This window comes from Musca vetustissima, unplaced genomic scaffold, assembly GCF_032173495.1.
Source record: "Musca vetustissima isolate MV318-11 ecotype Yass unplaced genomic scaffold, APGP_CSIRO_Mvet_v1 utg31086, whole genome shotgun sequence".
NCBI classification, from domain to species: domain Eukaryota; kingdom Metazoa; phylum Arthropoda; class Insecta; order Diptera; family Muscidae; genus Musca; species Musca vetustissima.
The window spans coordinates 294,035-318,647 of NW_026882799.1; the positions used below are offsets into that span (position 1 = coordinate 294,035).

General features: G+C 33.0%; 4 protein-coding genes across 5 annotated transcripts in view; 1 reads left to right on the top strand and 3 right to left on the bottom strand.

Moving 5' to 3' along the window:
• The first annotated feature begins 377 nt into the window (after positions 1 to 377).
• Positions 378 to 8,349, top strand: LOC133329501 (uncharacterized). Its single transcript, XM_061537974.1, has 7 exons — positions 378 to 507; positions 5,966 to 6,119; positions 6,187 to 6,374; positions 6,436 to 7,027; positions 7,172 to 7,353; positions 7,465 to 7,643; positions 7,706 to 8,349. The coding sequence occupies exons 1-7, from the start codon at positions 380 to 382 to the stop codon at positions 8,347 to 8,349; spliced, it is 2,067 nt and encodes a 688-aa protein (XP_061393958.1). The 5' UTR covers positions 378 to 379.
• Positions 3,875 to 5,374, bottom strand: LOC133329506 (nuclear transcription factor Y subunit gamma-like). The gene is made up of 2 exons (XM_061537979.1): positions 4,121 to 5,374; positions 3,875 to 4,042 (listed from the first exon to the last, which is right to left on the bottom strand). The coding sequence occupies exons 1-2, from the start codon at positions 5,372 to 5,374 to the stop codon at positions 3,875 to 3,877; spliced, it is 1,422 nt and encodes a 473-aa protein (XP_061393963.1).
• A 4,094-nt stretch (positions 8,350 to 12,443) lies between the features above and the next one.
• LOC133329503 (eukaryotic translation initiation factor 2 subunit 3) lies at positions 12,444 to 19,035 on the bottom strand. Of its 2 annotated transcripts, XM_061537977.1 has the most exons (5): positions 18,906 to 19,035; positions 18,114 to 18,288; positions 14,028 to 14,482; positions 13,305 to 13,960; positions 12,444 to 12,557 (listed from the first exon to the last, which is right to left on the bottom strand). In XM_061537977.1, the coding sequence occupies exons 1-5, from the start codon at positions 18,969 to 18,971 to the stop codon at positions 12,479 to 12,481; spliced, it is 1,431 nt and encodes a 476-aa protein (XP_061393961.1). In that variant the 5' UTR covers positions 18,972 to 19,035; the 3' UTR covers positions 12,444 to 12,478. The 2 variants fall into 2 exon arrangements, with proteins under 2 accessions (XP_061393961.1, XP_061393960.1); XM_061537976.1 differs by lacking the exons at positions 12,444 to 12,557; positions 13,305 to 13,960; positions 14,028 to 14,482 and adding an exon at positions 15,169 to 16,889.
• Positions 19,036 to 20,997: 1,962 nt separating this feature from the next.
• Positions 20,998 to 24,613, bottom strand: part of LOC133329505 (facilitated trehalose transporter Tret1) — a 46,523-nt gene continuing 42,907 nt past the window's right edge. Inside the window, exons 4-8 of the mRNA XM_061537978.1 lie at positions 23,144 to 23,229; positions 22,965 to 23,081; positions 21,993 to 22,895; positions 21,360 to 21,875; positions 20,998 to 21,294 (exon numbers count right to left, since the gene is read on the bottom strand). Of these exons, the coding sequence (XP_061393962.1) occupies positions 20,998 to 21,294; positions 21,360 to 21,875; positions 21,993 to 22,895; positions 22,965 to 23,081; positions 23,144 to 23,229 (1,919 nt within the window). The remainder of the gene's footprint in view (positions 21,295 to 21,359; positions 21,876 to 21,992; positions 22,896 to 22,964; positions 23,082 to 23,143; positions 23,230 to 24,613) is intronic.

The following is a 24,613-nucleotide window of genomic DNA, read 5'->3' on the forward strand; positions in this document are numbered from 1 at the left end:
GTGTAAAGGCAGCTTAAGTTTGCATGAAATGGTCACCATCCACTTCATTACAACACTATTAACTAGCTGTAAAATATGAGAGCTTCTTTTAATAACACCAAAACAACAATAAAAAGGGGGTTGCTTTTCTCCCCCATTGATTTCCGTTAATAATTCAACAGCTGTTCAAACGACGCCTTGCCACACAACAAAAATTGCATACAATAAGCAGGGCATTCATATGGTAACACTATAATAAAATTTAGTAAACAAATAGATTATTTCCCAACCCAGGTCGTCTCAAAAATCCTTTGCGAACAACAAAAAATAATAAAAAAAAAATCCTTTACGTGTTCTATAAATAATAAAATACAATTATTTTCAATAAAATTTATTAAAAATGCGTTTACGTATCGGTCGTTTACGTTATCATTATGTGAAATTTATAATATTGGCAATGGTTTGTGGAGCCGGTCTCTATTATTATTTTGCAAAAAGCGCATTGGACTTGGATAAACGTTCTCAAATGTAAGTATGTACATAAATGCAGATGGTGTGTTTGTGTGTGTGTATGTGCATGCATATTATTTGTGTATTTTGTGGCTATATGTTTTATTTATTTCATTCAATTGATTATTGTCCGGCTGTAGTAAGGAAAATTAAATTTTATTAGTGACAGAAGAAAATGACGTATTTTTTGTATCTGCTTTTAGTTGTTGTTTGTTTATCTTTGCCACAGAGGGATACTTAAGAATGTATATATGTATGTATGTAGGTAAATAAAATTTGCATTATATCTAGAAGGTATTTTCATTGTTGTTGTTTTGTTTTTAAGAATTAACAAAGCCTTATGGTGCGTATGGAATGCATAATGGTCGTATGTTTGCTTTTCTTATGAAATCTAAAATGAAGGGAAATAAACAAAATTGTTGTTAAATTAAAATAATATGCTTAATTAAATGAATCCGTTTAATTAATAAATTAGCTGTCATATCAACAATTAATTTAGCATGAAATGTGTCAACTGAAATTTCCGAAGAAGAGATGATAACCCATACATATAACCAAACATACATTGTTTGAGATAAATTTATTTATTTTTGTATTCATACTGGAAATCGAAAAGAAGAATGTATTAATTATTCAAATACCAGTATTTATTTTTGCCCATTTCTATTTAATATATCCAATGTTATTCGAATTTTCATTATTGCATTGTTCGCGGGACCTTATCACAATCTAGGTACAGTATAAACTTGATAATCCGAACCTCGACAATCCGGATTATTCGGTAATCCGGACTGCATTTCACAACCCATTGCGTATCCTATAATCCGGATTGATTGACCTATTTGACTCAAAAATCCGGATTGTAAAGATACGTTACTTTTTATTTTAATAAAAAAAATCGTTGCAAATTTAATTGAAAATGGTACCTATTATATTCAAAGTTCATATTTTTGAAATGAATAAATTTCATTTTTAATAAAATCATAAAAATAATTAAATTATCACCAAATTAATATAAATTTAAACCAAATAATAAAACTCGATAATCCGGAAATCTCGGTAATCCGGATTGGGGTCTGCAATCAATTATCCGGATTAGCGAGTTTTTACTGTATATAGTTTCTATTGTATGTGAAGGTTTTCAAAGAATAATTTAATTATATTTAATTTATAGTTGAGTACATTAATAGACTGATAAAAACTACATATAAAAAAATCCCCTACCCAATGAAATGAAACTTGAAACAAATCGAACACACAATTGCGGTTATTGCGTTTTTTTTGTTTACAAAGTCATACATGTTTGCTTTTAATTATTAATTTTACACGATATAGGTAAAGTATACCAGTAGTCGGAAATTTAATGATTCGGCCATTTTTGCCATTTCGTATGCATCATACCTTTATCGCTACGCATCCTTCATTTATTTTTACGATATTTTTTCACCATTTTGGGTATATTCTACATATCGCTCATTTGCTGCAAGACAGGCAGAACACATAAAGGTTATTTTCGAGTTAATGATACACGATTGTTCGGTATAATAGACCTTATGTTGTGTAAAAAATGCATATGAATATCTCTTAAACACTCTGATTGAGAAACTATAGAATTTCCTCTTTTCTATGTAATGTCTGTGTAAATTGAAAACTTAAAACGCATTTTCTGTAAAATCGTCTTTTTATAACCTCCCCCATAGTATGCAGGGTATATTAATTTTGTTTTTTTGATCAGCGTAAAATTCTATGATGATATAGCCATGTCCGTTGTAATCACTAGCCTCTAAACGAGTTGAGATAGATCGCCAATATTTTTCACAGAGTCGTCTTTTTTTGTTGGGGGTTTTTGAACGCGTATTTCAACCGAATTTGCTGATGTTTGATACATTGGGTTCTTATTGGGTACCAAATATCTTTACTAATAATTATAAATATCGGTTCACTTTTTCTGGTAGCCCCCCTACCACGGTACCACAAATTTTCAGTATTTTGGGGATTGTGATCGTATTTTTTGACCGAATTGGATTGCAAATCCATTTTTTTGGCAGCCCCCATATAAGGGTACCCCCAATTTTCGTTATTTTGGATCTTTACTAAAAATTATAAAAATCGGTCCACTTTTTTTGGTAGCCCCCATACAACGGTACGCCCGAATTTTCAGTATTTTGGGAATTGTGATCGCATTTTTCGACCAAATTGGCTGTAATTTGGTACTTTGAGTTCTTATAGGGTTGCAAAACCCTTCCACTAAAAATTATAAATATATGTCACTTTTTTTCATATAAGGGGAAAGAGAGAAAAACTCTCATCACCAATCCCAATCACCAACAGTCTAAAACCCCGCTAATATTGCCAAAGACACCATGTATCTAAAATGCAAGCGTTTCGAGAAGTTGTAATCAAAATATTTTCGAATCACTTGAATTGGTGGAATATCGACCCAACCCCCTCTTGTAGGTTATCTCCCGAAGTAATTTGTCAAAATTCATTTTTTAGGTTACCTCCCGACGTAAACTTTAAAAACGACGTTACACGGGGCTTCTCTTTTTTTAATCCCTTCCACAAGCCTTTAAAATGTCCTGATAATTATAAAAAATTAAACTTGCTGCCCAATGTTACTTATCAATATACTTATCATAGCATCCCACACACCAAAAGTTATATTCAGAACGGAAAAAAATAAAATTCTACAAGAAATTTGACTATAATAGCTCAGCAATCAAAAGTGAATCAGTAGTTTACATGGCGCAATTGTTGCCACATAATCCAACGCTGCATCGCTTTAAAAATAGAAACAAATTATATAACATATTTTTTTACAAAAAAACTAATACAGTTTATTAACAAAATAAAATATATTTTTATATCTTTTATACATACATTTATGTTTAATATTTATTATATATACATATGTTTCATGTTTTGTGTCTTATACAAATGTGAATATATTAAAATATATAATGATTATGTTTTTATTTTTTGTTTTAATTAAACTAAATTTATAATTTTTGTAATATGTATAAATTTAAAATTATATAATTTTGTTGTGTTATTTTTTTTAAACACCCAATCTTAGACTTAATCTTAAATGATAAATATGAAAACAAAATATATATATATATATATATATAAAAAAAGAAAATTACTACAGACAAGAGTTTTCCAAAAACAAATATTGAAAAATCTCTCTACGAACGAAGTTATTGAAAATTGATATAAATAACAAACTATATTTGTTATTGAGACTACATGGTAACGAAATCTATAGAAAAGAACATGTTTACAAGATTCATGTGTTGACTTTTTTTATTGGTTGTCTTGTTTTATTTGAAACCTTTTGGAAATGCTCCTACTTCTTCCGTCTTTAACATTGTTGTAAAGCAAATTAAAAATTATGATATGGTATTAAAACGGGTGGAGCTGCTGTCTGTGTTGTTGTTTGTTGGTGCTGTTGTTGTTGTTGCTGCTGGGCCTGATGCTGATGTGCTTGTTGTTGATGATGTTGTGTTTGGGGTTGTCGTAGAAATTGTAATTGATTTGCATTTATGGTAATCTATAAGAATAGATAAATAAATTCATTACTATTTTATGTTTCCAAAAAAAATACCCAATATTTTCAAATTCCACTTACCGGCATATTTGCAATTTCTCCTGTGGGCGTTACCATCACTTGCTGCAACAGCTGTACCTGTTGTTGATGCGGATGCTGTTGCTGGGGATGCTGGGTGGGTTGTTGATGTTGTGGTACAAAATTTTGGAATATGGCTGCCTGTTGTTGTTGATGATGCGGCACTCCACCACCAGCTGCCGGATTTGTATTTGCTGCTGTCAATATCAATTGTTGAGGTTGTTGAGCTGCTGCTACCACATTTAAGCTTGTCGGTTGTAAATTGGGAATTTGTTGCTGTTGTTGTAACTGTAACTGATGCACCAACTGCGGCTGTTGCCCAGGAAGTGTTATGAAATATTGTAAAGGTGTTTGCGCTGCAGGTTGGGGCTGATGGATAATTTGTAACTGTTGCGTTGGATGCGTTGTTGTTGTAGCTAAAACTTGGGCGGGTTGTTGTTGATTATTAGTGACTGTTGCAGTGCCAGCAACTGCAGTTGCTGTGGGAATCACTGCATTGGCGGTTAAAACGTCTGCACCACCGGTGTTAATAGTTGCCGGAACTGCAGCTGCAACATTTAGAATGTCCGACGTCGTCGCCGTCGTTTCCCCATGTGATGCCGCCGATTGTGCTGATGAGGAGGAGGGTTTATTCTGATGACCACCAGAATTACTTTCACTGTTACTGTGATGTTTCCGATGATGATTAGATGGCTTAATATCCTCCCTGGGCACAATGTCTATTAGAAAATCAAATTGGTCATAATTTGCAATGGCTTGAGCAATATCCGATCTTTGTAGTGTGCGCCGTTTACTTTCATCTGTGTGTATCCAGGCGCGCATTGTTAGCTCTTGTATGAAAAATTCACAGGCCTTGGCAAAGAGCAACGGCGCCTCCGCCGCAATCATACGAGCATTTTCATCCAATTTCATGATTTTCTTAATGCGGGCCAAGGGTAACGCCTGGTGTTTGGCATCGATGGTGGTGTTTTGGACCTCTTGCATGATCGAGGGCCAAAAGGTTTCAATGGTGGGCGGAGGTTTTCGTGGTTGTTGATTTTTGGCTGCTTTTGAGGATTTTTCTTTGGGTATTGTACCAGTGGTGTTCTTGGTGGTTGTGGTATTTGAGGCGCCAGTTGCTGGATTTGTTTCGGAGGTAGATTGATTGCCCAACATGACGGATCCTGCTGCTGTTGTTATGTTCTGATTTGTATTTATTGTAGCTGCTGCTATATTTTCAATGGTACTTTTTCGATTATTGTGATTTGGGTTGAACATGGTATGCAGCACATATCACAGTCCGCTCAATATACTGAAGATACTATCTGGCCTCAAGGATTTTGCATTAAGGAAATATATTTTTTGGAATAGAATTTGTTTTTTACTGTTTTGGGCAACAATAGTTATTCGTTTTCAAACAATATTTCTGCACAATTTTGCACACATTTCCATTTCTTTTCAATAATTTATTACTTGTGACAGCCAGCCAAGCGAGCGCAATGTCTACCCTCTTCTTGTTTTTTTCTCCGCAGTTTATAATACTGTATTTCTCATTATTTTTTACACTGAATTGTTTGCCATAACAGTTAAATGAATTGTATTTATCACAAATATAATAATTTTTAAAGATATTCGCAGATTTATTTAATTTTTTTCCTTTATTGCAATTGATTATAAACATGTACAGCTTGTTCTTGATACGATTGAAGTGTCAAATGGGCACAGAGTTGCCACAGGGTATGTTTGTATCACTGAACATACCCTATGGCATTATACAGCTCTGTATCTAAAATGTGCGCGCGTTGCCAACTGCTTTTGCTTCTATAATATGATTAAACCGTTGTTTTTGTTTCATGTTTTCTTTTGCAGAGCCATAATGGAACGTTCCATTAGATCGGTGGTTAATAAAGGCGAATGTTTAATGCCAGAATTACCCATTGATAATCCAGAAATAATGAAATTTTATAAAAAGGTTGACAAATTGGATTGCGGCAAAGCCACAGATGACTGGGTAATGTGTGAGGTAGGTGATAAGGTTATATTTTAATTTTAATTGGAACTATATTACAGTTGTTCTTTTTCTCGTTTAGAAATCTATTTGTTTTGTAAAACCGGAAATTTTGGCACTGCACGGTGAAGTAAGTTGTTTTTATACGGATATAATACGTAAAAATGATTTCAAATCACGCTATGGTAAATCATTGCGTACAAGTGAACCGTATGTATTGCAAGAATCGGATTTTGTTAAGGTGTTTTGCACGGCCAATGATGGTGCCAGGTAAGGGGGTTTGCTGATATTTCAATATGATTATATTTATTAAATTTTGTTTGTATTGCAGTTGGTTTGGCATGGCGTATGGTATACGTGATGGTGTTGAAAAATCAATTGTCCATAAACCAATACCACCTCCGCTGGATGCAAATCCAATGAATGTTTTAGATTCTCTCAACGATTTGCCGCGATATTTCAATGTATTAATGTTTGGTTTTGATTCTTTGAGTCGTAACGCTTTCATACGCAAATTACCCAAAACTTATGAATATTTGACAAAGAAATTGGGTGCTGTAGTCTTGACAAGTTATAATATTGTTGGCGATGGTACACCACAAGCTTTGGTGCCCATTTTAACGGGTTATAATGAACTTGAATTACCGGAAACACGCAAACGTATGTCAGATGCTTTAAGTGTTGATCGCGCCTATCCCTTGATATGGAAGGATTATGAAGAACATGGTTATATAACATCATTCAATGAAGATCTACCGAATGTTGGTACATTCACATATCGCATGAAGGGTTTCGAAACTCAGCCGGTACATCATTATTTGCGTACATATTACTTGGAGGTGGATAACATATTAAGTTCATCAAGTCCACATTGTGCCGGACATACACCGGGACATATGGTTATGTTGGACTATACGAAAAATGTAAGTAATTTGGGATGTCGTAGAGTGTGGGGTCTTTTAAAGGGCAAATGTTGTTATGGATTGTGAGAGAAGGTAACAATTTGTCATTCAATTGATTATATTTAAAAACATTATTATATATATTTTTTCAATTTATTTTTTCAGTTCATGGCCAAGTACAGTGATACCCCAAGATTTGTGTTCAGTTTTCATGGTGATTTGTCACATGACTCCATTAATTTAATTGAGGTTGCCGATGATGATGTGGTGAACTGGTTTGAAGATCTGCAACATAAGAAATTGCTGGACAATACAATTCTTATATTTATGGCTGATCATGGAAATAGGTAGGTATTTAAACGATGAAACATATTAGTTTAAATGAATGGAACTGATTTTGTGATACCAGTTTTATTGACGTCATGAATTGCTTTAAATTCTTTAATAATCTATTTTAGATTTTCCGATGTTCGTTCTACACTTCAAGGCAAACAAGAAGAACGTTTGCCATTCTTTAGTTTTACATTTCCCGAATCGTTTAAGAAACGTTTTCCCCAAGAATATGGCAACTTTGTAGAGAATAGTGGACGCCTGACAACACCCTACGACATTCATGCCACACTCAAACATATTTTAGGTAAGTGGAACAAATTAACTTTCAAAGAAAACCCTAAAAAAATAAATTTTAATATTCCACAGAACTTCAAAAGGTAAACAAAAACGACAACAACAATGACGATGATGAACTTTACAATAACGAAGATAATCATCCGAAAACCATGGCCAATAAACCAATTATACAAGTATCCGATTTAGCTTTAAATCGTGCCATATCCTTATTTGATCCCATACCAAAAAATCGTAGTTGTGCTGATGCCTATGTCGAACCACATTGGTGCGCCTGCCTGAATTGGCAACAACTAAATATTACCAATGAAATGGGACCATTATTAAAGGCCGCGAATAGTATAATAAATACTATCAACAATGCCACCGAAACATTTCGTAACTATTGTGAAGTGTTGCAATTGAAACAAATTAATTGGGCAATGCGTCTGATGCCACATCGTGCCCTATTGGCATTTAAACATAATGCCGATGTGGATGGTTATATGGCAGAAATGGGTGATAATACTCGAACGCCCGAAGAAATATATCAATTACAAATTATGGTATCGCCGGGAGATTCATTGTTCGAAGCTAGCGTTTATCATAATTTGGAAACATTTACAATGCGTACGAAACTAACGGAGATTTCAAGAATAAATAAATATGGTGCGCAAGCAAATTGTATATATGAACGTAATCCGGAATTACGTAAATATTGCTATTGTAAAAATTAAACTGCCAGCCAGATTTGGACAGTATAAACAAAACGACACAAAGAGATACCTCTTTCTATGATATTTTAGAATATAAACCAAAGATTTTTTGTATACCTTATAAACAGGACTCACGCTCTCGCATATATATTATTTGTATGTTTGTAGATGTAACTGCCATTACAACGATTTTGTTTTGTATTATTTTTCAATTTCAAAATATTCATGTTAATTTATCTAGTTTATTTTTGTGTGCAGAAATCATGACAAATAGGTTTTTTAAGGTTTACAAAAAAAAAACTCCCGAGATATCACAAGAAAATCGAAGCAAAATCGTACGTATTATACAAACAAACTTCAAAGTTGGGCAAATTTTAAGTTTCAATAATATTTATTTGTGAAATAAGTTATGTTCTAGTGTATAATTAAAAAATTTTGAATATTTAAAATTTTTGCTCTTTTTAAGAATTTTTTCATAATCAGGTTAAAAAAAAAAACGAAAAAATACCCCCCTAGTTTTTTTAGAATCACTTTCGGAGTCTTACTTGTATCATAAAAGAAATGTTCTTATACCGAAACTAGTATTGTAACCTAACCACAATTTTTAAATTCAAATTCCCCCTTTTCTTGAAATCTTTCTTAACACGAAAACCCTTTTCTTCTATAAAATTCTTGATATATCTAAATTTATCTTTTCAACTCATACCTCACAGTGAAAATTGTTCACCATAACCTCAATTTTGAAAATTTAAATTTTCATTATAAAACAAAATGAATGATTTTTTACATTATTATTTTGTTTAACACGAAATGATATTCAGATTCCAAAAGAAATAATTTTTTTAAATACATGAAAGTATTTATTCAATCCTTAGTTTTTAAAATTCTCAATATATATATATATTTTTTTGAGAAATCCTTTCTGAATGTTTTTCATTTTTTTTTTCTCCATAACCTCAATTATGGAAATTTAAAATTTTCATTATAAAACAAAAAAAAAAAAAAATTATTTTTACCATAATTTTGAACACAAAATGATATTCAGATTCCAAAGGAAATGATTTAATACATGACAGTATTTATTCTATCCTTAATTTTTAAAATTTTAATTTTTTTTGAGAATAAGTTTAGAATTCCTTTCTGAATGTTTTTCGTACACATTAATTTTAGAAAATAACATTTTTAACATAAATAATTTATAGTTTAGATTCGTTTTTTGTAATGATAGAGTCGCCGATTTTTTTTAATACGATTTTTTATAAATATATGAAAGTATTTTTTCCATAAAAAAGGTATTCAAAATTTTATATGAAAAGTTGAGACAAAGGTTATAATTTTCCGATATTAGTGTAGGAAAATAATATCGAAAAATTATAACCTTTGTCTCAACTTTTCATATAAAATTTTGAATACTTTTTTTATGGAAAAAATACTTTCATATATTTATAAAAAATCGTATTTAAAAAAAACCGCCACTCTATCATAACAAAAATCGAATCAAAATTATAAATTATTTATTCTGTATTTATAAAATTTAAGTTTTTTTAGTTCCAAGCCATTTAATTGTAAAATATTTTCACCAAAACCTCAAATTTTGAAATGAAACTTTAAGCGATTTGTTTTATTATTAAACAAAATTATTTTTTAATATATATAATTCATATCATTTTATTATGAAAAATTGTGCTGATCACAAACGAAATGATATAAATTATAAAGCAAGATATTATTCAATTTAACCTCAATTTTGTAATTTTAGTTTTTAAGGATTTTTTTTAATTATATTTGTTTTTGAAATTAATACACAGAATTAATTTTTAATTTTTTTATAAATATTCCTTATCCTATTTAATGTTTTTTTTTTTTAATTCAGTATTTCTATACCCTCAGCCTCATCGAAATATTGGTTATAGATCGCATCTTTCTTTGGACCAAATGTCCGTCAAAAATTTCGAAATTTTGCTGAAAATTAATTTTTATTTTAACAAAACTTTTCACAACCTAATATTTTTACCAAGTCTTTATATTTGTTGGAAGTATTCTTTAAAAAATCTCCCCCCTATCTCGGTACTCAAAAACATGTTTTCCACGCTCTATTGGTATTTGAAAAATATTCTTTAAAAATTTACGCTCTATTAGCAACTGAAAAAATATATAAACATGGATATATTTCTAAAAAAATCCACCCGGTATTGGTACATAAAAATGTCTTTAAAGCACCCTGGTACTTTTAGTAACAATTTAAAACACTCGAAGGATGTAACCGATTTCATCAAAATTTTGGACATCGTAAATTCAAACTTAAATCAAATCGAAAATTGGTCCACTCCTTCTGGTACCTCCTAAACAAAAAGGTCAAAATTTTGCTGAAAATTGATTTTTAATTAACGAAACTTTTCAGACCCTAATATTTTTACAAATTCTGTATATTGTTAGAGGTATTCTTTATAAAAATATATATTCCTTAAAAATTTAACCCGATATTGGTACATAAAAATTTCCATTAAGAAATCCACCCGTGGTACTTTTGTTAAAATTTTAAAAAAAAATTAACAAACTCAGATTTGTTTCTTGCAATTTATTGAAACACACAAAAACTACATTACTTCCCCCATCCAATAGTGAAAGTTTCATCCAAATATCTCCATTCATCGCCAAGTTATGACCATTTCAAATTGGCCCTGTGTCAAAATATAACTGCTACACGATTCTGTTTGCCTGGTACGGCAAATGGGAAAACTGAAGAAATTGCAATTCCACAAAAACAGAAAAATGCTCGTTGTGTTGCCAATTTATTTTCTGCATTGTGTAACGCCTAAAAGTATGCTCACAATTTCGCAAACTAATTTGGAAAAACAAATTAAACAATCTGGCAACACACCCAGCATTTTTCGGTTTTGTGGAATTGCAATTTCATCAGTTTTGCCATTTGGCGCACCAGGCAAACAGAATCGTGTAGCAGCTATATTTTGTCACAGGGTCAATTTGAAATGGCCATAACTCGGCGATGATTGAAGATATTTGAATGAAACTTTCACTATTGGATAGGGGGAGTGATGTAGTTTTAATGTGTGTGAATGAAATACACGAATAAAATATATTAAGTTCGATTTTATTATTTAACTAAAAATACTGATTTTTATAGCAGAGTTTTAAAGAATTGTTTTCAAATACTAATAGAGGAATATTGTAAGATCGATTTTTTATAGAATACTTTTTCAAGGCTTGAATTAATTTTGTAATATCATGCGAACGAATTAAACGAGTTGAATCAAATCTTGAGGAATGGGGTCTATAGGGCAACTTTTTCACAGATAGTCAACTTTTTGATAAAAACCTATACTTTTTATGCAATAAATAATAAAAATAAAACCTCCGTATAATTTCATGGAGGGTATATATATTTATCGGCAACACCGACTGTTTCCTTTTTCTATTTTTTTTTTCTAATATTGCACAAAATATCCGCAAACGACATGTGAATTTAAGCTAAGTCATCATATAAAGATTTTCAAAAATTTATTTATTATATCTATAATTATTATTTAAACACACATAAAATATATCGAATATATATGTAATAAAACAAAACGAAAAAAAGAAATGCGTAATAAATTTGAATATTTTTTGTATTGGACAAATAAATGAAACAACTAAAGTTGTGTTTGTTTTTCTGGTTTTTTTCTTTATTTTTTGTGTGGTGTAAAAAATGCGTTTTATTTCTTGTTGTTTTTGTCTTAACAATGCAGTTAGGTTTTTCAATCATTAAAAAATATATTGTAGGTGGAGAAGAAGAAGAAGACGAAAGAAAGAAAACTAATTTCTTTATAACGAAGCTTCTGTTTCCTAAAAATAAAAACCACAATCTATTGGTGTTGTTCTTGTTATTGTTGTATAACATAGAAGAGGAAGAAGCAACATTGAAGAAGGACTGAATGCAAAATAATAGAATTGTTGCTTTTGATGGTGTTGTTTTGCAATTTTTAATGTATTTTTGTCCTCCAGTCGAAGCCTTAACAACTGAAGAATATGTTTTCTGTTGCTGCTGCTGATCTTGACACACGAAAATAATTAAATAATTATTTATCATATTGTTATTAAATGTTGTTGATGGATGTTCTTGTTGTTGCTGAATTAAATATGTGGAAAATTATTTGGATACTGGAGCATTTCTATCAATAACAGGTTGTATAGTTTTGCCGCCAAAGATTTGACCCCAGCCAATTAAACTGCAAAAAAAAATAAAGAAAAAAAATTAATAAAAAACCGACATATTCAAAATCGATCAAAATGCAAGGACAATATCTACTAAAAGGCTAAGAAAAGAATGAAAAAAAAATTGTCAACCGAATCTCAGTATTGAAAAATACAAAATTAAAAACTATTTTCCCAATCACAAGCATAATTCTGAAGCTATGAATATAACAAATCAAAATATAAAGGTCGGATAGTAAGCACAGCTGAGTAAAATATGGAGGAAAATATATTACATTTATACAACCTAACCTCAATTAAAATAAAAAATGGGAGCCTCTAATGTTAGGAATAACATTTTATGATCCTCTAAATGTTTTCTATACATCGGCGTCCTTGTAGAGATCTTTTAAATGTTCAAGACTTGCTTAAGACCGTCTAAAGGTAGCCTACTATATACAACCTTCTACATGTCAGAAAAATTGTTATTAAGAGAACGTTTTCTAGAGGTCTAGGTCTAGTCTCTTTCATGTAGAAGCTAGTTCTTGCTCTTTTACAAAATACAAATTAAAATAATTTCTGATTTTAATTGGGCCTTACTGCTGTCTGTGTATAAAATACATACTAAGAAGGGTCCTATATAAAATGTAACTACAATTGGTATTCTTATCATATCTGAATACAAGATCTTCTACAAATACAAAACTTTTGTATTTACATCAACTGCGGTAATAATTTGTTTCAACAATTATACGGAATTAATAATCTCTTCCAAAACTTACCGCCAATGTTTCTCGACACGACGACTGAGAGCAATCTTTTCGCCCTTTTCCGTGCACACCGGTGTGGTGAGAACAATTTTCGCCAAATCACCCTTTGTTGCCGAAATACGACCACCAGTACTCAATGAACCAATATTGACCAATAGAATTTCACCTTTGACCAATTTCTCGACACGAGCACCCTTCTTATCACCATCGGTACGTACACCCAGCAGACGACGCAATAAATAATATGAAATTTCCAGCTCAATAAAGATATCGGGCAATTGTCCAACGGCACCCAAAACTTGACCAACCAAACGATCTGCACGGCAGAGGGTTGGATCAATTTTCGTACCGACACCAATCAGACCACCGGGTACAGCATATTGCAGTTCATTTTGTTCGGCATACAAGGAGACAATGCGTGAGAAAATCGGACGGCAGGTGATGTTACCTTCGCTGTCTTTGGTCAGAACACCGGGGCGAACTTCGATTTCTTGGCCGACGCGTAAGACACCACAGAGAATGGAACCACCGGCAACGCCACCCTTCAAATCGTTAACCTCACAGCCGGGTTTGTTGACATCAAAGGAACGGATAACAATTAGCCTGGGTGGGGCATTAAAGTCACGCTGTGGCACAGGAATCTTGTTGACAATGTACTCGCACAATACCTGCAATAAAAAAGCAGAGCGAATTAAAAAAATGTATTAAAAATTGAAATTCGTATTTTTCACTCACATCAATGTTGTATTTCAATTGAGCCGATATGGGTATAATTGGTGCACCTTCGGCCACTGTACCCTGTACGAATTTTGTTATATCTTCGTATTGTTCCTTGGCTTGTGATTCTTTAACCAAATCGATTTTATTTTGCAAAATCAAAATCTGTTTCAATTTCATAATTTCAATGGCGGCCAAATGTTCGGAAGTCTGTGGCTGGGGACACGATTCATTGCCGGCAATCAGAAGCAGAGCAGCGTCCATAACAGCGGCACCGTTCAACATAGTAGCCATAAGGATGTCGTGACCGGGGCAATCGACAAAACTGACATGACGCACCAATCTAAAGCGGCCAGGGCACGAGGGACGGGCACAGGGGAAATTGTCATCTTTGCTAGAGCTGTCCGAAACAAAGCTTGCTGGTCTGGGACATTTGGGATTGTCGCATTTGTAAATTTTGGCATTGGCATAACCTGTTGGCAAGTATCAGCGATCGAGTTGAAGAAATAAGAAATAGAAATAAACAAAGCATGAAAAGTACCATCACCACCCAAAAAGACCAAACACCAAACATTTACAATATTGTCTTCTTTCTTTCTTGGTTTCTCTAGTCATTTATTTGCTTCAATTTTGATTTTAATTTTAATAGAAATTCTTCTTCATTAGTATAAATCATTTAATGGTCGGTAAAAAATAGAGATACTTATTGAGATTATCGACTTTGCAGATAAGCTAACGATGAGTTAAACGTTTTCTCAATTAAAAAATGTTTTCTCAATACATATGTATATTTATAAAAGGTACAACAATTCAAATTTAATAAAAAATAAAAATTTGTCGTATGGACTTCTTTGCCCCAGGTGGGGGCTAACAGAATTGCAATGTAAAAAAATGTGTTCATATAAACATAAACAATTTTATCAAAAATAATTACAACGAATAATAATAATTGTCAATATTTATTTGTTTACGTCGAATGTAATGTATCGTGGGATGTTTCGTTTTCTTTTCTTTTTAAAAGTATTTTATGAGTATAACGATTGAAATAAGTATTCAAATAGGTTGTGTATACAACTACAATGGAGTGTTGTGGTTCCATAAAAAATAAATGCAATGTCAATATAAAATTTGTAAAAAAAAAATAAAAAATAAAAGTGTGGTGATGTTAAAACAAAACTTTGCGGCAATTGTCGGCTCCACAGCGGCAACTAACTTTTTCAGCACTTGAAAGATTTTCATATTCGCCTTCGTCGCCGCGTATATAATCAAAGGTAAGTTCTTCACCGGCCTTTATGGGTCTCAAGGTAAAGAATGCCAATCGCGGCATATTTATATCGAGGTTGTCAACCCAAAAGGGGAAGACAGCCAAATTGGGATCACAGGAGTGATTAAAGAAATGGCAGACATTGCCATATAAAGCTGCATCAATGGTGTACATGCTCTCTGCATTTGTATTGTAGTCCAAATCGAAGAGATATGTACGTCCGATTGCATCATATTGGGTGCCACGTTCATCCGCCTCTTCCGAGGTAATGATCTCGCCCACATATTCTCCCACAAATTCACCTTTGCGCAGTGGCGCTTCAGCACGAACACCCCAACCACGACCATTTGATGTCTTGAAAAGACACAGGGAATTGTGGCGTCCCCGTTGAATGACACGATTGGGACAGTCTGGCGAGCAGGCACATGACTCATTACATTCATAGATGGCCTCACCAGGGTAGATGCGTAAACGGCCATTCTTATCATAGGCAAAGTAACTATCGGCCAAACGTGCACAGCACTTTGTTGAAGGGGCACACACCTCCTCGCATTTGCAGCCAATTTTCGGGCTGGCTCTCACCTCTACACCCTTGCCACAAAAACTTGTATTGATATATTGGAAATTTGGATCGAGAATTTCTAAATCGACATTATTTTCCACACGTATGGGTGCTTCTGATTCAATCAGATTCATGCGTTCCTCCCATTCCTGCAAGGAGGCCAATTGTTGTTTACGTTTGAGAGAAAATTCTTCCATTAGCATTGATTTAATGAGACGTTCGCGTATGCGTTCAGGTTCTTTTTGACAGCGGGAACGGGCCTTGATAAATTGTGCCAATAAAATTAAATCAACTTTCACCACCATGGGATCGAAGGCATCCAATTCTTGCATATTCAATTCTTCCGGTTTCAACGTCAGTTGTTCCGATTCGATTTTCTGTAGTAAATTTTCACGTATACCGGGTATAACGTCTTGGTGTAATTGCATTTGGCCTTCAATGAAACCATCCAAGTGGACACATTCGCTGACATTGTCTAGACGTTCCCAAGTATTTTGTGATCTTGGATAGTTAAGCCATTTAACATAGAATACTGGTTGGGCATTTATACATTCAATACTTTCGATGTTTTCCACCACATATTCTTGTTTTTGTTTTTTGGGGCCTCGTGGTGTGTCGTTGTGGCAAGAATTGCGACGACGTTTATTATTGTGCAGGGTATTTTGTAAAGCCTCCTCTACTAGATTGGATTTGGTTAGAAGTACCACTAGCGATTTGGGTGGTGATTTCATGTACACCGAATCGGCACTACAGACTGAGGCGTTGTCATTGAGACTCTCATAACCACTACTGGGACTAACCGAAGGACCACGTTCCGAACGTGTTAATAAACTATCCAACGATGATGAACGTGTCATTGTGGTTTGTTGGTGTGATTGATGATGTTGTTGTTGCTGCTGCTGATGCTGTTCAAATTGTTTAATTCTGCGTTGTTGCATTTGCTGTTGCCTTTGCTTGCGGCGTTGCCGGTATTTTGCATCTTGTTGTCGTTCAAATTCGCGTAATAATTTTGGAGATGCTAGCAGTGCTTGTATACGTTGTTGACTTATGCGTTCTGCAAAATTTCCCATACAACATTCGACCGATCAAGAAGTTGACGCACAAACACACAGACAGAGTGTTGTAAAGAATACCGGAAACAAAATAAAAAATAAACATAAAAACGAATCAAAAAAATGGTGGCGGTATTTGATTTTTTTTCTTTTCATCAAGGAAAATCATTACTTGTTTTCATTAAAATTGCTGGTATTTTTCATTTAAGAGTAGTAATAGGGATAGTTTAATATTACAAGAAATCAATTTTATACCCTATCAAATATTTTTGTTGTTGTTGACTGATTGATTGTTTGATTTGATCACACTCCAGCAATTTATTCGGAAAATTTTACAGAACGCATATCTCACTTTTCTATAAATATTATGTTTATTGTTTTGTTTAATTTGTCTTAGTTGATTTATCTGCTTAGCCAAAAAATTGAAATTTAAATTAAAAAAGAAAAATAAAAAATGGATCTTCTTATGTACATAAGAGATAAATGATATTATTAACATCGTATATGTTGTTAGGTTAAAAATATATGATAGGGATAATGTTGATTTAGTTTTTTTTTTCGTAATGTATAAATAAATGACTAGAGAGATTCAATATTGCAACAAATGACAGTGTAAAAAAATCAACAAAGTAATAGCGATCGAATGTCGAATGTCTAATGGGGGAAATTTAAAATCAGTTTAAAAGTATCGGAAAAAAAATTCCGAAATCCCGCAAAATCTGAAATTTGTTTCTATAAAGGGAAAACATACTTGCTATGTTCTCGTACTGCAAGAATCGAAAACTTTTTACCACAATAACGAATTTTCCTTTATGATAACGAAGAAAATAGTAAAATCTAGTAGATACTTGCAGTACGGGAACAGACCAATTATCTTTCTACATTTATGGTCTGTTCCCGTACTGCAAGAATCTACTCGATTTTACTATTTTCTTCGATATCATAAAGGAAAAAAGTGTTATCGGAGTAAAAAATAGTAGATTCTTGTAGTACAGGAACATACCATTAGTAAATTTAAACCGATTATTCCAAAAAATAATTTTCAGAAATAATACGCATTTGCAGAATACAACATCTACAAATATTTTTCTACTTTCCAAAACATTTCATACATAAAACACAAACTATCGATCGATCGCCAAAACTTTGTGTATGTCCCAAATGTAAATGGTTTTGCAAAAACAAACATATGTATAAACAACAACCAAAACACCCAAATGGCTTACCCAATTTAATAGTAATATTTCTCTCCAATTCGTTTTTGAAACGAACAGTCTGGACACCAGAAATGGCTTTGACCACTGTTGATTTACCGTGAGCTACATGACCAATGGTACCAATATTGATAGTAGCTTGACGTGAAATGACTTCAGGCGATAATGGTGTCAAATTGGAGACATCCTGAAAAAAAAAAAAACGAAAGAAAAACAACATTAGCAATATTTCAAACAACACAACCCAAATTCACAAATTCAACCAAAATAGCAATCAACCAGGCGGCAGGCAGCGGCTCAGCATATTGTGCGAGAGAGAAGAGAAAGAAATTAATAACTGTCGTGGCATTTTTTGAGGTTAGATTTTACAGGATGAGCAATTGCATCAGAAATACAAATTTAAACCTTATTGTATTAATAAATTGGGGGAAAATCCAACAAAATTCCCGCAATTTTTCATTTCGGATACACAATTAACCGCTTCAATGTATAATTGCTGGAATTTAAGCCATAGAAACGCCACGTGCAGAAATTTTTTCGCGTCACTTCGGGCCATGCAGAAATGAAAACAGCAATGTAGCAATGTAGACGCCACGGCTCGAGATGTTTCCAATTACAATTGCATTAAATAATTATTCACAAGTTCACAATAACAAACATAGTTGGAAATTTTACGTTCCTAAAGGCATTTTATAGGAATTTTTTGGTATTTTTCACATTTTTTTCATCTGACGCGCGCTGTTGACTGTTGCCCGCTGCCTTTGGCTTTGCATAGGTTTTTCACATTTTTCCTTCAACAATTACCAAATTTTTTAGATCTTGCTGTTTTAAAGTTGCATTTCCAGCAATCTGTGTTTCCGCTGTGGACATTTTTCTGCTTCTATTTAACACTTATCCAAATTAAAATAAAAAAACTTTATTCCACAACTAGAGTTTACGCACGCCTTAATGCCCGCAAGTGCAAGTGTCAGATAGCGATAAGTAAATCGACTTTCGACTAATCGATTAATCGAATTTTTGTATTGAAAAGTCAAAGTCTATGATCCAATAATAAGGTCGTCCGATAAGGCTTTCACCCCAGCTGTCAAAATGCTTTCTAAATTGTGTGAAAACGTAAACAAAATATTTGACAGTATGGGGAATTTTAATCCAAAATTGTTGATAATGATTACTTCTGACCAGAGCTCCGATTTGCTCGATTTTACTCGCGAGTGAAAAATACTCCCGAGTGGGAGTAAGTAAAGAGTACGAGTTTTTTAGGGAGTATACTCTCCACTCTTTTATTTTGTTTGGGAGTGCTCGCGAGTACTCCTTGATGAAGAAAAAGAGTGAGAGTCAAAATGTTCGAAATAGAGTATGAGTTCACTCTAAGAGTGAAATCGAGTGGACAAATAAATTTGGTTGTTTGGTTATTTGTGTGTGTGTAGTAGCAAGATCTATTAATAAGGTCACCAAGATAGCAATCGAAATCGGAAAACAGCTGTTTTTTCTCAAGTCTAATGTCAAAAATTTCGACTTTGTTTACGTTTTCATAATGTAAGTCCGCAGTGGCAAAAGTTGGTTTTGGCGCGTTACTACTTGTCAAACTGACGACGTTGGACGGTTGTTTGGTGACAGTGTGTTGTGAAATGCCGTTTGTTCGAGTGGCTCCTTTAATGAATACGTGTGCAGAGTGGCAGTGTGTCAGACAGGTGGTTTATATTTGGTCTGTTCCCGTTCTGCAAGAATCTACTAAATTTTACTATTTTCTTCGTTATCATAAGGGAAAATTTGTTATCGTAGTAAAAAGTAGTAGATTCTTGCAGTACGAGAACAGACCAATTGGCAATTTTATTTTACAAAAAATGTTTTAAGTTAAATTTATAATATTATATCATTTTTTATAAGTTAATTAAATCAAAATAATAAACGTACTTTCATAAATCCCTCATATATATATATATATCAAATCAACTTTAACGACGATTAAATCAGGATTTGTAGTAAAACATGTTCGGTAAATCAAATATAAAAACTTATAATAAAAACCCTATAAATCCCACATATATATATATATATCAAATCAACTTTAACGACGATTAAATCAGGATTTATAGTAAAACATGTTCGGTCTAAATGTGCCCTATATTGTACTGAATTTCGTTAGCTCAGTGGGTTTAAATTGTCAATTCCTTTCAACATATGTCAAATAAATTCTCATAAAGCAGTTTAATCTGGTAGAAAGTTCTAATGTAAATGGCGTTTTACACTCACATGTGAATTTATAGTAGTTGATAGTTAATTTTTTCAGGTACTGGAAAGCAACTTATATGTTTGCAATTTATTTTAATATAAATATTTATCATACACTTACAATTTAATTTAATATTTTCGAATTTTTAATGTTATTTCAAAAATATAACACAGTTTTTTTTTATTAATTTAATTATTAATATTTATCATACAGACTTACACTTTAATTCCATTTTATTCATATAATATATTATATTTGTAGACGTCGCACTTTATTTATAAATAAAATAAAATCATAACCTCAATATTTATTTAAAAAAAAATAATAATTTTATTATTATCGTTTATATTTATTTTATCAAATCACATCTTAATGACAACAGCTTATAGCATAACATGTTTCCATCTTGATTTTTATTGTGTGTGTGTGTATTTTTTGGTGGTTCTTAGGGAATAATATAAATCTGTTGTGTGGACCAAGAAACATGGATATGGAAAACAAAAATTCAACCATTTGTGGCACTAGGGTTTTTTTTGCTTTTTTCTATGTAATTAAAAAATGACTGCCTATATAAATTTGTTCATTTACTAAATTTTAAATAATAATACTTAAATACACTCTTAGAGGCGGGTGAAACAAAAATAACTCTGACGAAATTTACCGCTACAAATGTGTGGTATTACTTTCTTCTTCATAGGCCATATTGGTTACACCATCACCATTAGTGCCATTCGTACGACGATTGGGTAGGAAATCACTTTGTTGTAGCTGTATTATTTTCGCCTCTGTATAGGGTCCAATGGGTATTTGAAGATTTTCCAAATGTTCAACATGCAAGGGGCATGGATAGCGGGTATCATTATTTTGGGTCATTTGTTTTTTCTGTTGTTTTTCCAATTTTTGTTGTTTTTTACACAGCAGATTTGTGGGTGACTTTTTGGAGAAGTGGGCCTCAATTTCCTGAGAAAATAGTAAAAGGTTAGATGAGAATAAAATTTTATTAAAAACTCTTTTTTTGTGCTTACTCCCAATGTCCTTCCCTCCGTTTCGGGTAGTGTAAAATACAATGTTGCACATCCAACTAATGCCACTGCCGAATAGAACCAAAATGTTCCAGGCATTGTAAGCAGCGATAACATTTGCAAAAATAATTTATTTGCCAAGAAACCGAAAATATAACCCAAACCACTAACCAAACCTGAGGCTGTGCTACGCACTGTGGCTGGAAAGACTTCACCAATTAATATCCATGGAATCATACGAATACCTAAATGGGCAAAAAAGGCGGCACCCAATAATAAAATCAAAGGTATCCACACCAGATTATTCATTTCTTGTTTGGGCACTGTCAGCAGGATATCTTCCTTGACTTTTTCCGGAAGACTTTTCCGCGATTCATCAGTGTGTGTAATAGTGGGCGGTGGATTTGTTGTTGTCGTTGTAGTGCTAGATGTTGTTGGTGTTAAAATGGTAGTTGGTTCTTCCACCAGAGTGGTGGTTTCCGTTGTGACCTCTTGAGAATCTTCCAAATCAAAACTGTACTCTGTTGTCGATTCGGTGAAATTAGATTTTCCCAAGTCGTTCAAATCTAAATCATTTTCATCTGTAAATGTTACATTATAAGGTTCCATGGTTGTGGTGGTAGGCAAATCTCGGACCGTTCTTTTGTGTGCCATCATATCCTCCCCGAGATCTGGTATCATTGTGGTCAGTTCTTCCAGCTGTTGCAGTTGGGGAGCCTTTAGCAATAATGCCTTTTCTTCGGTCTCGTATAGCTGTGTTATATTCTCCCGTGTTATAATACTGTCCTTGGGGACAATTGAAGAGGCATTCACCACCACATTGTTAACAGCAAAGCCCGGCACCACCTTAAGATAATGGGCATAGGTTGCAGTGCCAAAGAAACAAATACCCACACCAATTGTGGATACCAAAACCAAAGGCCTTTTACCGGTGAAATGGATGAGAAAGACACACAATACCGTCGCCACCATTTCAGCCATTCCCAGCAATATGGTAGCATGATATTTATTAATGGGAGCCTTCAGAGTGTGGAATATCTGAACAGCGTAGGTTTGTAGCGATGTTTTACCCGAGAAATGGCCAACAAAAAATGTAAATGCCACCAAAAGAAAGGGTGCCAAAAATGACCGTTTACGGAAGACCAAAAGGCGATGGAAAAATCCTGGCTTTTTGCCCTGCATTTGTTCAAGCTCAGCTTGATTTTCCATAGCAGGCTGAGTTATCAACTCATTGTATAAACGATTAAATTCTTCTTCGATTTTATGTTCAGGTACCCAACCTCTTAACCATTGTAAAGATTTAATGGCCTCACGGAAACGTTCTTCACGTATTAACCATGTTGGAGATTCTGGTATAAAACATAGCGCGATAATCGATATCACTGGAAAAGCTGAACTCACAGCTGCTATGGTACGCCAATCCATCAGGGAGCCCATAATGAATTGTATAAAGACACCGGTTATAACACATGTTGAACCCAATGCTGAGAGAATGCCGCGGTATTTTGGTTCTGTAATTTCTGCCACATAGGTTAGGACCTATTAAAGAAAAGTGGAATTTAAATTGGTAATTTTGAAAGGAAAACAAATGAAATTTATTGTACATACTGGAGCTTCCATTAGACCACCGCCCAGACCGCTTAAACACAGTGCTGCATAAAGATGCTCTGTTCTTGTGGAGAAATGAAAAAGAAGCCAAGATGCCAGGATGGGTAAATTGACAAACTGTAAAATAGAAAATATTACATGATTGTTTAAAAATTTTATTTGTGAAAATATGGTCTCACCTGCATAGCTCTTCTTTTGCCAATCGGCTGGGTTAACATTCCCGAAAATAAACAACCCAAAGGGACACATATTAAATTAATGGAACCTAAAATGATATAAATTGAAAATAAATAATATTATATATGAGTCTGTTTATTAAAATATAATCCTGAAGAAAATAAGAAAGAAAAATGCAAACAGTGAACTGAATTGAACATTACATAAAAATAAAAAAAATAACAGCTGACTTTTCTAAAAAAAGTAAAATCTATTTAATCCTCTAAATGCAAACAGCGTTCAATAAAAAAATTTTTACATATGTGCTATTAAAATTTTTGAAAGGAAAATGAAAATTTTTTGCAAGTGTTCTATCTCAAAATTTACTGATTTTCTGTAAATCTAAATCCTCAGCTGTCAAAGGGACCATCTCAATTCATTCTTCCATTGGACTTTTGTATAAAAAAAAAAATTGTACAGTAAAATTTTGTACAAATTATTAAGTAACATACCTAATATTTGAGTTTTAATAAATCGGGGAACCCCATACTCATTTTAGAATCTACAATTTATAATGTTTTTGTAATAATTGTGCAAAGTTTCATAATAAAAGCTTTGTCTTATGCCAAAAACTAGCAAAGGGTTTACCCAAACTTAAGAGAGTAAAATAAAAAACGTTTTAATCTTATAAAATTTTCTATCAGCCTAATTTAGGCGAGTAAAGTAGAAAAAAATTTTAATTTAAAATAGCACATATTTTTAAAACTATTGAAGAGCAATACCTGTTAGAATTTTGGCTAGCAATGAGGCATAAGAAATGTGTATGTATACGTAAACAAATATCAGCTGACTGACTTCATATAAGGTTAATACTAGTCTAAACATCTAGGATTTTGTACAACGATTTAGAAATGGAGTCGATTTAGAAGGCATGTAGTAAACGTGTCTCAAATTACATTTGCATATACGATTTTAAATCGACTCGATTAACGAAGTCCAGAAATACACTCTGAACTGTTTACACATGCTTTTAATCATGACCTAAATGCCAATCAGCTGATGTATGTTAGTATACATACAAAATTATTAATTTGCGCCAAAAAATATTTAGTTGCAAATTGAAAATGACAAGAAAAATTACAACAATGGAGATATGTTTCCTATGCTGTGGTCGTTTGGATTTGGAAAGGTTTTAGAGCGCGTTTAGACTCTAAATCTACTCGATTTCTAATGTCATTTCCATAGCGTATACGTCACGTAAATCCAGTTCACAAATCCAGTGGATTATATTTGACGTTTACGCTATGGAATTGACATTTAAGATCGAGTGGATTTCGTAAGTCTATATGCACTTTTACGTAATCAGGAAAGACATTTAATTTTGACGGTACCAAACATTTATTTTGGGTGGATATTTGTAAATCTTTATCAGCTGTTGTTTGTTTACGTAGATGTCAAGGCATATTAATAAGGTCACCCAGGATGCGAACTGT

What these genes read in the sequence shown, in the direction of transcription:
- LOC133329503 (XM_061537976.1), bottom strand. Translation starts at nt 18,971, where the DNA reads ATGTCCACAGCGGAAACACAGATTGCTGGAAATGCAACTTTAAAACAG. An exon ending in AGCAAGATCTAAAAAATTTG is followed by an intron (nt 18,289 to 18,905) that starts GTAATTGTTGAA and finishes TTTTTTTTTCAG; the next exon opens with GATGTCTCCAATTTGACACC. An exon ending in AAATATTACTATTAAATTGG is followed by an intron (nt 16,890 to 18,113) that starts GTAAGCCATTTG and finishes GAAATTTTGCAG; the next exon opens with AACGCATAAGTCAACAACGT.
- LOC133329501 (XM_061537974.1), top strand. Translation starts at nt 380, where the DNA reads ATGCGTTTACGTATCGGTCGTTTACGTTATCATTATGTGAAATTTATA. An exon ending in ATGACTGGGTAATGTGTGAG is followed by an intron (nt 6,120 to 6,186) that starts GTAGGTGATAAG and finishes TTTCTCGTTTAG; the next exon opens with AAATCTATTTGTTTTGTAAA. An exon ending in CACACTCAAACATATTTTAG is followed by an intron (nt 7,644 to 7,705) that starts GTAAGTGGAACA and finishes AATATTCCACAG; the next exon opens with AACTTCAAAAGGTAAACAAA.
- LOC133329506 (XM_061537979.1), bottom strand. Translation starts at nt 5,374, where the DNA reads ATGTTCAACCCAAATCACAATAATCGAAAAAGTACCATTGAAAATATA. An exon ending in GAGAAATTGCAAATATGCCG is followed by an intron (nt 4,043 to 4,120) that starts GTAAGTGGAATT and finishes CTATTCTTATAG; the next exon opens with ATTACCATAAATGCAAATCA.